The sequence below is a fragment of the Zeus faber genome (genome assembly GCF_960531495.2).
Source record: "Zeus faber genome assembly, chromosome: 15".
Taxonomy (NCBI): domain Eukaryota; kingdom Metazoa; phylum Chordata; class Actinopteri; order Zeiformes; family Zeidae; genus Zeus; species Zeus faber.
This window is the reverse complement of record NC_137194.1, coordinates 8,251,161-8,263,660: the sequence shown is the minus strand read 5'-3', so window position 1 is coordinate 8,263,660 and position 12,500 is coordinate 8,251,161. Positions and strand designations below refer to the sequence as shown.

General features: G+C 47.7%; 1 protein-coding gene across 3 annotated transcripts in view; it reads right to left on the bottom strand.

Moving 5' to 3' along the window:
• The window catches only part of samd11 (sterile alpha motif domain containing 11), a 65,273-nt gene that overhangs the window by 12,775 nt on the left and 39,998 nt on the right, over positions 1-12,500 (bottom strand). For all 3 annotated transcript variants that reach the window (XM_080014526.1, XM_080014528.1, XM_080014527.1), the window contains exon 6: positions 7,713-7,877. In XM_080014526.1, the coding sequence (XP_079870652.1) occupies positions 7,713-7,877 (165 nt within the window). The remainder of the gene's footprint in view (positions 1-7,712; positions 7,878-12,500) is intronic.

Here is a 12,500-nt window from a genome sequence, read left to right as displayed (position 1 = left end):
CAGGCTAGGTTCATCAGCAAATACATGGTTCCATCAAAACCCTGGGGTGGACCTTTACCTTTTGCACCTGGACGTCCCACCTCTGCAGGGAGCAGAGTGGCGAGGCTGTTCCACCCAGTTTGAGGCTGAAAATCCTCCCGCCTGTACATTTCTCGAGCTTATGGCTTGAGCCGAACCCAAAACAGGCTGCACGGCGCTGATAAATGCAAATGTTTCAGCTTTCAGGCCCGCACAGGCGGTCGAGATGCAAAACGGCGGCTTAAATAGCTGCGTATTGTGTGGCGGCGGCGGCGGATACCGAGTCCAAAGTCCTCTGATACCCCTAAACACCAACTCAACGGCGAATTTCTACTGCAGTTCATTCCACATTAGCATTGAAAATGATAGCGGTGCATTTACTAATCCCTGTGCGTGCGGAGACAAAATTTACTGAGGATAAATGTGTGAAATGTGCGCACGCACGCACACACACACACACACACACACACACACACACACACACACACACACACACACATACACATACACATACACATACACATACACATACACATACACACGCAAACGCGCGCGCACACACACACACACACACACACACACACACACACACACACACACACACACACACACACACACACACACACATACACTCACACTCCATGCCTCTGAGCTGACCAATTTGAATGTGTCGTGAGAAAACACAGGTTCTAATGATGCTGTAATGTTTTTAAGACACATTATAACGGCCTGCCCCCTCCTCCATCAACCCTCCCTCCGTCTTTCCTTTTTTCTGGTTTCCTTCGGTCTTTCCTAGGCAACATCCCGTTCACCACCGTCTCTGTCTCTGTCTCTCTGTCTCTGTCTCTGTCTCTGTCTCTGTCTCCCTCCCACCCTCTCTCCGAGGGGATGAGGCCTCATCATTATCAGCCAGGCCAGGCCACACCAGGAGACATAGCTTCTAATGAGAGAAAAATCCATCCTCCTTGCTCCCTCTCCCTCCCTCTCTCCCCCTCTCAGCCCCTCTCTATTTCGCTCTCCCCCGCTCAGCCTCTCTCTCTCTCTCACCCCCCCAACTCAACTCCCTCCTCTTTTTTTTTTAATTAGACAGATCCCCCGGGAGTTAGGGACCATTTCCGCCGTTGGTGGAAGTGTGATGTGTGCGTGTCATTGCCTGTGTGTCATTGCGTGTGTGTGTGTGTGTGTGTGTGTGTGTGTGTGTGTGTGTGCGCACGTCTATCGGGGCAGTTGAGCGGGCGCCTGTGTGTGTGTGTGGGGGGGGGGTGTAGCGACAGATATTAATGTGGCCCAGCTCCGGTGTATCGATCTGTTTGCTGCGCCAGGCCGCGAGGGACTCGACTGGCGGCAGACGTGTGTGCGTGTGTGTGTATGTGTGTGTGTTGGGGGTGGTGGAGGGTGAGAGATAAGGGAAGGATCAGACAGAACAGAAACCCTAGAGCTTGCTCGCCACACATTTATACACACACACACACACACACACACACACACACGCACACACACACACACACATTCACTCACACACCCACACACACACACACACACACACACACACACACACACACACACACACACACACACACACACACACACACACACACACACACACACACACACACACACACACACTCTGTCAACCGGAGACGACCTTTGTGGTGACAGGGCAGTTAGGGTGGAGAACTTGACCTCTATTAGATAACCATGGTCCCCACTAGTCCAACCAATGTAATTAAAGTTGTTAACACTGGAATATAAACAGAGCGGCCTTGATAGAAGGGTACTGAAAACACACATGGGCAGACGTCAATGATAGTTTGTGTGTCCGAATCAATTATCGTTCAAATAAACTAGGTATGAAGACACACAAATTTCAAACCACTCTAAATTTAAAAAAGAAAGCGGCTTAAAAGTCAAAAAATGTCAGGCACTATGTTTTAGACAAAAAATATGTAAAAGATCTAACAAACAAAGTCTTTCAACTTAATAGACATTATGTGGATTTACACAATAAAAAAAAACAATATTTGTTTCACTTCCCTTTAAAAAAACATTGTATTTTACCGGAGGAATACTTTCTGTCATTCTTTACTTCATTGTGTTTGGAGAACGGTGCAAAATGAAAACAAAACTTCACACCCACTAGACGACTGCTTCCAAGTTTTTTTGGAATATCTCTGGCCAATTCTCTTTCATGTGGACAGAGAGAAGGGTTTCATAGCATACTGTATATGCATATATACATGTGGATTTATGCATGTGTGTGTGTGTGTCCATATACAGTATGTAGACACACACACACACACACACACACACACACACACACACACACACACACCTCCACAATTCTCCACAAAAACTTAAGGGTAGAAATTGCTGAAGTTGAGGCGCGAAGGTGCCATACCTTGAAAGTGTGTGGATGCAGGGGGGCATCCGGAGGGAGTTGGGGGGGTTGCCGGAAAGTATACAAACACACTCAGACACACAAATCTCTCCCTGTGCTTTTTGGGAGTTATTTTGGGAGGTCCCTTCCTCTTGTTTATCCCTCTTTTGTACTGTCCCATTTTCCCCTCCGCCGTCATTCACGGAGTAGTTCCTAAATCCCCTCCGCTAAGCCGGGCTTTCCTCAGAGACAGAACGCAGACAACGCTCCGCAGAAATCCGCCATTCCGGCCTTGTGGTGGGATTCTGTTTTTGGGGAGTGGGGGAGGGACTACATAGTGTCTTTTTAATCTTAGACACATATTGGCAAACTTCAAACAATGGACAAACTTTTTCACATTTTGTCTTTAAATCAACAAACTAAACAATGAGATCACAAGTCGTCCAAAATATTGTCAAAAACATGGATCGGTGGATTGTCTTATTCCTCTATTCTGGAGGAACAACATATATATCTTCCTTCTGGAGCGAATATGTAATTTCCATTCGATTTTTTTTTTGTCTGCGACGTCATTGTGAATCCCCTCGGCTGTTGTATCAACGTTAAAAAAAAAAAAAAATCAATGCGTTAAAATGTTATTTAAATGTTATTTCGACAACCAGGTCCATATGTCGACCATGAGAAAGGGCGGGGAGGGGTTGGCCAGGTACACAGTCATCCTCAAAGTCTTTCTTTCCAAAGTGCTTGGATACCTGATCGAGTTAAAACCTGCAATTCCCGACTGGACAGCGCTCAAGGTTCCTCGAACTGAGCACCGAATTGCGGAAGACTGGACTATGAACCCTAATACTGTAATGAAATGTAAAGTTAAAGTCGCTCACTCCCATCCACATCTTTTTAACACTGACACACTCAACACTGGTACGAACATCGATTCTGTCTTGCGCGGTTTGACCGTACCTTTTGTGACATCCCAGCGAGATTGACTGATATAAATAAAGATGATTGTTATCACTATTATACCTTTTTGCGAAAGCACACCGTAAGACCAGAAAACGGACTGGCTTGTGAGAGAGGAGACGGACGGGCTCCAACGTGCCTGTCGGCCGCTGGAGCGTCCGCGGTGCCGACTGGAAGATTGCGCGTGCTGCGCTGCGGCGTGGAGGTGATGTGTCTGCCGGACGGTAATGAAGAGATCAGACGCGGCGCCCCTGGTTCCGAGGCGAACTAAACTGCAGGAAACAAAACAAGCCAACCCATCCCTGGCTTTCATCTCGATGTCTCCCTCTTTCTACTCTCTCCCCCCACCCCTCCATCTTTGTCTCTATCGCGCTCTCCTTTTATCATATGAAAGAGGTATAGAGGGAAAGCCCTCCTGGCCACTTCTATGCCCCCCGCCCCCCAACACACCCTCACACCACCTCCCACGCCTCAGCTCAAGTCCAGAGAGAGCACCCCCAAAATACCTCGCGCACGCGCACACACACACGCGCACACACACACACACACAGCTTCTTCTCACCCCCCTGCATCCACACACTTTCATTTTCTGTGCCCTTCACTTCAAACACATGAAAGGCTGCTCTACGGGGACCAAGGCGAAAGGGGGGTGTAGGAAAGAAAGGAGGGAAAAAGTGGGGGTGGGGGTGGAGGGGGTGTATGAGAGTGGTGCCAGAGCGAGGGGGTCCGTACGGGAAAGATGGATGGTGGGATATGCTGGTTCGGGGGGGTGTTTGAAGGGCCGCAGGGGCCACCAGAGATTGGGTCAATGTCAAGGAGCTCTCACTGGAGACATTTGTGGCAGCCCTCTCTGGAGAAACGGGAAAAACGCCCCACCCACTGTCCCACCTCCCCTAATACACCAGCCACCTCCCTTTTTTCTCCTCCTCCTCCGAGGAGGTGGGGCGGGCGTCGTTTTATTCTTTTTTTTTCCTCCTTATTTGCCAGCATAAATGTATCGCTTTCCCGAAAACCGCCAAACGTGAAAAGTTGTTAATTGGAGCCAGAGAAAGAGCGACTACGACGCGACTGGAAGCCGAGAGCGGAGGCAACGAGGGTAGAAGGAAATCAGGACTATTGGCAGGAGTCGCACCGACAAGCACCGGGGCCTTAGGGATCTAACGTGAAACAAAAAGGCGTCTTCCGCCGCCTTTTCCAACACTCCACAACCGTTAGAAAAAAAAAAAAAAAAAAAAGACAAAAAATTGCTAAATTGGGTTTTTCAGCCATAAAAAGTGTTGTGCTTCTTCACCTCATTCTTTGTTCTTCAATTTCAACTTGTTCCTCTGAATGTAACGCGATTTGAGCTGCGTTCTACGTATGAAAGGTGCGATACAAATAAAGTTGATCTTATCATTATTGTTATTATTATAATATTGGCTCCTTGCTATAGGAAGTGCTGGTGGCTGGGAGCCGTGTGGGCGGGGAGGAAATCACACACAATCAATACAGCCTTCACTATCAGGGAACAGCACGCTACACTTCTATGCTTTAAATAATAGCATTTAAAATGTTGTTAATGTTTGTCACCAGAGGTTCAGGTGCTACATGTCGCAAGTCATTGGATGAACTTAGAAAATGTATTTTAATTTGTTAAACCGATAATTTTGTTCAGATTTCAATTTTTTTCCCTCAGGGTATTAAAAACACATATATACTGGTGTCCTCGTGTGTAGGCAGGCCCTTTGTTTTCCTGCTCTCAAAAAAGGCTATTTATTACCAAACTTCTACAATCTCCGATCTTAGACCATTTATATCCGTCTTTGAGGTCGCTCTGTTCTCTGTTGGTCTCGCTCTTATTCCTGAGCCCGCTACGTCGCTCCCTTCCGTCTCCTCGCAGGGGGAAGCGGGGAGTGCGACTGGGACAAAGCAAAGGGAGGGGAAGTGAAATAAGAGGCAGGCTTTGTGCGGAAACTCCAAACAACTTGGAGCGTAGAACAACATATGAGGAGCGGCGTGTCTGCATTGCGCCACCGTGTCTGCCCCAAACCAGAAAGGATTCTGGGAAGCGAAGCCGGCGATCAGACTGCACCCTGGGCCATAAAAACAAAACCCACAATGCACAGCACCTCGCCTCTAACTGCTCTCAGACACAGGGAAAAAGCAATTAAAAACATTTATAGGCTTCGCCCCCTAGATTTGCAGCCAGCAATTAAAAATCATTACTAATCAAATAAAAATAAAAGTGGCTCAAACTACAGCACAATTCAGCCAGGGCATCCATTGGATTTATGCTACTGCTAAAAAGACTCATAAAACCTGGTGGCAATTAATGTTACATTCTGTACAAAGATGGAGGAAAAAGGTTAACAGTTAATGGCAGACACGTCGAAATGAGCAGTAAAAATCAAAATAAAGCCAACTTACAAAAACCCGGACCGAGGCAACTTTTCCTAGTTTCACCGTTTCCCACTCTCGCGCTCTCAGAGCTCTTTCTTTAAGCCCACAAAATTGGGAGAATTACAAGTTAGGCATCGGTAAATTTTATGTCTCCAAAAAAGAATAAAAAAAAAACAGGGTATGAGCTTGTGGTTTCCAGCGTGTTGGGAGATTTACAGAGCTGGCGGGCGGCCAATGGGAGCGTCGGGATTGATCGAAGCGTTGGCGCGTGGTCGGGGGCTGGGAGCGTTGTTTACAACCCGGAGCCGCGGCAGTCAGAAATCACCCACAGTGACACTTTGACACCGGGCCGGCAGGCACCGCAAATAGAAATGTCAGCCATCTCCATGGCTGCAGTTTTACACTGGCAGGCAGGGTGGCACGCCTCAACGTGTTACCCAGAATGCAGCGCCATGGAGGCAGCGTGACTGGTTGACGCGGTGACAGGTGATGGAAGAGACGCCGCTCGCAGGGACTGAAGCGGCACGAGCGAGGGGAGCTTGTTCAGGGTTCAAAGAAACCAGAAGAAAAACGGCTGTAGTTCTTGTTTAGTCGGCGCGGAGTGTCAGCGGAGGAGGCCTTGGAAACGCCAGAGCGTTCGTCAACTGGCGAGTTCGCATTTGAATTTCACATTTCTCAAACATCGCAGATGCAGCGGTTTTACGATTCTGCGGCATATACCAATTACACGTGGCTTACACACCTTGTTGTTTGTCCTATATAGTCACACAATCTATGTTCCACATACTGATGTCTATGACAGAAACAGATAAACATCAAATACTGCAAAAATGATATACTGTATTATGTCAACAAACATCAATAAATTAAACAAATCGAATATTGTGGTCAACATTTTGATGCAAATCGTGGTTTCTCTCATCAATTCCCTATCGATTAGTGGTAGAGTCAAGGGAGGTACAAGAAATATCACTTCTTTTTGAAGCAACTCTGTTATTTCCCAGGACAGGGATACAATTTTCGCCTGTGACATAATTTTGGATTCCCTCGGTCATTATAGACGTCAAAAAATTTGTCAAAATGTGGAGGAGTAGCACATATCCCCCCCCTGTTACTGTACCACCCTTTCCATCTAATATCACGGTTCTAGCACGTAGCGGGTATGAGAGGAGGTGAGGTCTCCCAAAAGACCTGCTAGGAACCAGGGAGTGAGGTCCAGAATGGTGGGAGGAGAGGTGGGCTTCAGGCCAGCTCTCCTGGTTCTGAGAGGAGGGAATACAAGCAAACTGCTTGACGCTGGAGCGCCGGCAGCTGAGCAGTTCCACTGGTTCCATTATGTTTTCACACTTTTCATTAGAAGGTCTCACATGGGAGTGGCACATCTTCTTTTGCTTCATATATTCTACCAATCGTGTTGCTCGGGGCGGGGCTCTGTTAGAGATGGAATGAGTCCCGACTGGAAACAACATGCTGATTGAAACGTGGCATGGCTGACCATCAATTGCCAGGGACTAAAAAAATCCTTTTAGCGCGGGATCCCAGATTACCCCTTGGCCAACAGCGAACACAAACTCGGCCGGCACTGATGAATTGAACTTTTCCCATAGTCAGTGGGAAGAGAAGCTCAAACATCCTGTCCGGACACCAGCACTCTGAGACAAAGTTTCTGTAAAGGTTTCCAATCATCAACCCCCGTGGAGACTGGCCACTGCAGAGCCCCGCCCCCTTTCAATCTCTGGTTTCCGCCACAAACTCAGTGGGGCTTCCCCCCAGAAAGCCCCTTTAGAAAAGGACTGCTGGGATCCGAGGTGGCTTTAGAAATGGTAATGCTGCGCATTATGCTGCCATTCGAATATTAGGTAAATGGGAGCAGTGGGGATGGTGGCAGTCAAAGATGATGGTGATGATGATGATGATGATGATGATGATGATGGTGGTGATTCTCACACAGCGAGATAGACAGTGGTGGGTGACTCACCATGGGTGGGCAGGCCCATGTTGCTTGCCAGTTGGAAGAGGCGTTGCTGCTGCTCCTCGTAGGAGCCCTGCTCGCTGAGCGCTGACATCATGCGCCGGTAATGCTCCTCGGGGCTCATGTGGCTGTGACAGCCACCTGCCTCCACCACAGGGCTCTGGGAGTTCTCTGAGGGAAACAAGAAGGAGACGCGTTGAAGACGATGAATCATTAATTATGGAATGTAAAAGAGAAAAAGACTCTCCGTGGGATGGATCAGAACAGACTCGAAACCGCTCGTACTTTCAAAACCCACTCTCCGAGCGTCATCATTTACTTGAGGTTATTGAAGAATTAGCGCAAATGAGAAGTTCTTTCTTGGGCATTAATCCAGAAGACGTGTCAAAAAACCAAGAGTTCACACTCAAACTATTATTCAGGAAAACAAATTCTTTGGAACATGAATTTTAACTGTTAAGTCTCATCTTTGTCGTACATGCCACTAGCACCCAATCTGAGATGCACGCCGTTATGTGCAATTCGGAACGGACACACTCTCAGCCTCCGTTGAGATGGAGCCGTGCACGTATGCGGGACCTATACATTGTTAATGATCTGAGCTTGACCCAGGCATGAACCCTCTCTCTCTCAGGCAGAGAGCGCTGGTAGCATCTTGTGCTAATATCAGCGCAGGGTGACGAGGTCACGACGATGGGTTACTGAAGGTCGGCTGTAAATACCCTTTATTTATATATGTATATTATATATACATATTTATGTAAGAAATACCCATGTAGGCCTGCTGATGCTGACCGACCGTTATTGCGATATTGTTATTTTTCATCTTTTTTCAAGGCTTTTGCGCTATCGCGATGCACTTTTTCATAGTTTTATTAGTTTCCTAGTTGTGAATCTTTTAGTTGTTATGCCTCATTTTTGACTTCACTATGATAAAACTCTGGATCGGCCCAATGCCGCGTGGCATTTACGGCGTCGAGAAGATGTTTTGATGCGTGATGTTTGCCAGCCCTATCTCGCTGTCCTTCCTCCCCCCCGCCTAATCTCCCTTCCTATCACCCGCCCCCACCACCGCCCACCTCCACCCACCACCGTCTTTTTGTCAATAGTAACATGATCTAAGGTATGAGATGATGGGAGTAGGGGCGAGGAGGGAAGTGGAGCGGGGGGGGGTTAAGGGGTGGGAGGGTGGGGTGGGGTGTGGGGTGGGTTGGGGCGGGGGGGTTATTTTTACCTCTCCCTACTCATTGAAACCTGAGCTTGGCCCCGGGCAGGCGAGCAGGAGAAGAGAGGGAGGAAGAGGGAGAGAGGAAGGAGGGAGGAAGGAACAAGAAGCCGTCTTGGTCTCTACCGGCAGATTCCAGCTAATCCACCTGATGTCCTCGGGTGTGTGTGTGTGTGTGTGTGTGTGTGTGTGTGTGTGTGTGTGTGTGTGTGTGTGTGTGTGTGTGTGTGTGTGTGTGTGTGTGTGTGTGTGTGTGTGTGTGTGTGTGTGTGTGTAGGATAGGGGTGTAAGCTTTTGTGACTAGTCCCAGCGTGCCTAAAGTTTTCCTCCCCCCACCTTTTCTCTCTTTCTCTCTATCTCTCTCTCCGTCTCTCCCCAGCTCCCTAAACGCGACGGGAGCTGTGGGCTTTTGCAACCAAAAGAAAAACAGACGTCATTTACTCGCCGCCATCCAATCTCTCCGCCTCTATCCCTCCGCTCTCTCTCTCTCTCTCTCTCTCTACCTGCATTAGTCATTAAGGGATAGCGGCTGTCGCAGAAGAGGAAGGGTGGGAGGGAGCTCCAAAAAACACCAGGCACCCCTCGCTGTGGGTGTGGGTGTGGGCAGAGCTCAAGGTTAAGACGCCGCCGGATCAGCCGTGTTTTGAAATGGTTTAAATGCACCTGACTGGTGAGCAGGTTGCACACACACAGACGCACACGCGCACACACACACACACACACACACACACACACACACAAACATTAACACGCGCACACACACACACACACACACAAACATTAACACCCACACCCATACACACACACACACACACACACACACACACAAACATTAACACGCATGCACATACACACACATACACACACAAACATTAACACACACACACACACACACATACACACACACACACAAAAATTAACACGCGCACACACACACACACACACAAACATTAACACACACACACACACACACACGCTCACGCACGCACACAAACAGGCATTAAAAAGGAACACACAGACAAACTGGCACAGAGTCAAAGTCAATATACAAACACAACGCACGTGTGGAGGGGAATCTACACCAAAACACACCTTCTGTGTCACCCTCTCACTCTTTTAATCCCTCCCTCTCTCTGACACCTAAACACACACACACACACACACACAAACAGCAAGATGCACACACCAGTCCATGCATCTTTCAATGAGCTGGTTGAGTCTAATTGAGGCTCTCTGTTCAGGTTCATTTTCTAGCAGCACCTCAGCACCAGCAACTCAAGGAGATGCCAAACAGATAAAATGCCTCCACCTCCACACCACCCGCACAGCCACCCCCATGTGTGTGTATATATGTTTGTGTGTGTGTGTGTGTGTGTGTGTGTGTGTGTGTGTATGTGTGTATGTGAATGTGTGTGTATGTGTGTATGTATATATGTTTGTGTGTATGCTTGTGTGTGTATGTGTGTGTGTGTGTGTGTGTGTGTGTATATATGTTTGTGTGTATGTGTGTATGTGAAAGTGTGTGTATGAGAGTGTGTGTATGTGTGTGTATGTGTGTGTGTGTGTGCTTGCATGCGTGCGTGCGTCCGTGCAGGAATGTAATCAGCGTTTCTCCAGGGGCTGGCGCAGCGGGACGGGCAGTGAGCTGCCCTTGGCTTTGCCTGCTGTATTATGCATCAGTCAGGAAGTGGATCTCAGGACCCAGCAGAGAGAGAGAGAGCGAGAGAGACGCTCGGCCTCAGCCCCGCCCGTGTGCGTGTTGCGGCCTGGTTTCACGCCACCAGAGGAACATGAATTATAGATGCTGGAGAATGAGTCACAGCTTCGCTCAGGATGGACTTCCTGTTTATGTTCGTTGCCGTTTCTAAAAACACTTCCTCCCGGTCCAAGTCAACTTCATATTGCTTGTTTTGTAGTTGCTGTATATTTCTATATATATTTCTATATATTCTGTGTATATTTATATATATATATATATATATATAGACTACTTTATTTGTGTATATTTGGCTATGTTTATTTCATTTTTAATTGTATTATATTTTCTAATTAGTTTTTTTTTTCAGATGTTAAGCTTTTTTGTTTACTTTTTAATTCTGTTAAGTTGTTTTAAATGTTAATTGTCCGGAGAGAAACGCACAACAAAAAATTTCCTTGTGTTTGAAAATGCACTCGAGGCATAAACTCACTTTGGTTCGGATTCCTAAAATCTCAAAGGAAAAAGTCATATTTTGGACAATATGGAACAATAAAATCAATGCATTCATAGTGTAGATCTGTATATAATGTATGTGTTGCTATCACATGGTCACATGGAAAGTACAAACAAAAACGCAAAGAATTTTGGGAAATAGCAAAATGTACTAAGAGTTGTGAAAAGGTCGGGATGATTCAGTTTAAAATACCAAATGATTAATTGTGTGTGTGTGTGTGTGTGTGTGTGTGTATCCCTATCCTGGCACTGACCCCAACACTGTCCTTGTGCACTCTGACACACCCGCTTTCTCCCACGGCGTTCGATCGTTTTCTCCATCAACGGCTCTCGACTTCCTCCATCACTCCTTTTTCTTTCCTCTGTCACCCCTTCTATTTCTTTCCCCCATCACTCCCTTTATTTCATCCTTCTCCGATATGAGAAAAAGGATGGTCCTGCATTCAACGTTCAGGTCTCGTGTCCATTATGTGTATTTCTTACGTTACCTCTTCATTATGATGACTGCAGAACGCTATTTGTCAATATTGAGTGCGACAAAAAAGATGAACGTCCCGCCATTTGCAGGCAGGTATGATAGATCTCAACATGAAAAATAACTCTCATAAAAAGAAAGATGAAATTGGTAATCAGTTACTCAATTGTGTGTGTGTATGTCGCTAAAAACACCATGGCTACGTGTTAGCCCCACCGGCGTCGCTAAAAAGACCATGGCTACGCGTTAGCCCCACTCAGCATCGCTAAAAACACCACGGCTACGCGTTAGCCCCACCCAGCGTCGCTAAAAACACCACGGCTCAGGTAAGCCCCACCCAGCGTCGCTAAAAACACCACGGCTCAGGTAAGCCCCACCCAGCGTCGCTAAAAACACCACGGCTACGCGTTAGCCCCACTCAGCGTCGCTAAAAACACCACGGCTACGCGTTAGCCCCACTCAGCGTCGCTAAAAACACCACGGCTACGCGTTAGCCCCACTCAGCGTCGCTAAAAACACCACGGCTCACGTAAGCCCCACCCAGCGTCGCTAAAAACACCACGGCTTCGCGTTAGCCCCACCCAGCGTCTCTAAAAACACCACGACTACCTGTTAGCCCCACCCAGTGTCGCTAAAAACACCACGGCTACACGTTAGCCCCACCCAGCGCCGATAAAAACACCACGGCTCAGGTAAGCCCCACCCAGCGTCGCTAAAAACACCACGGCTACGCGTTAGCCCCACCCAGCGTTGCTAAAAACACCACGGCTACGCGTTGGCCCCACCCAGCGTCGATAAAAACACCACGGCTACGCGTTGGCCCCACCCAGCGTCGATAAAAACACCACGGCTACGCGTTAGCCCCACCCAGCGTTGATAAAA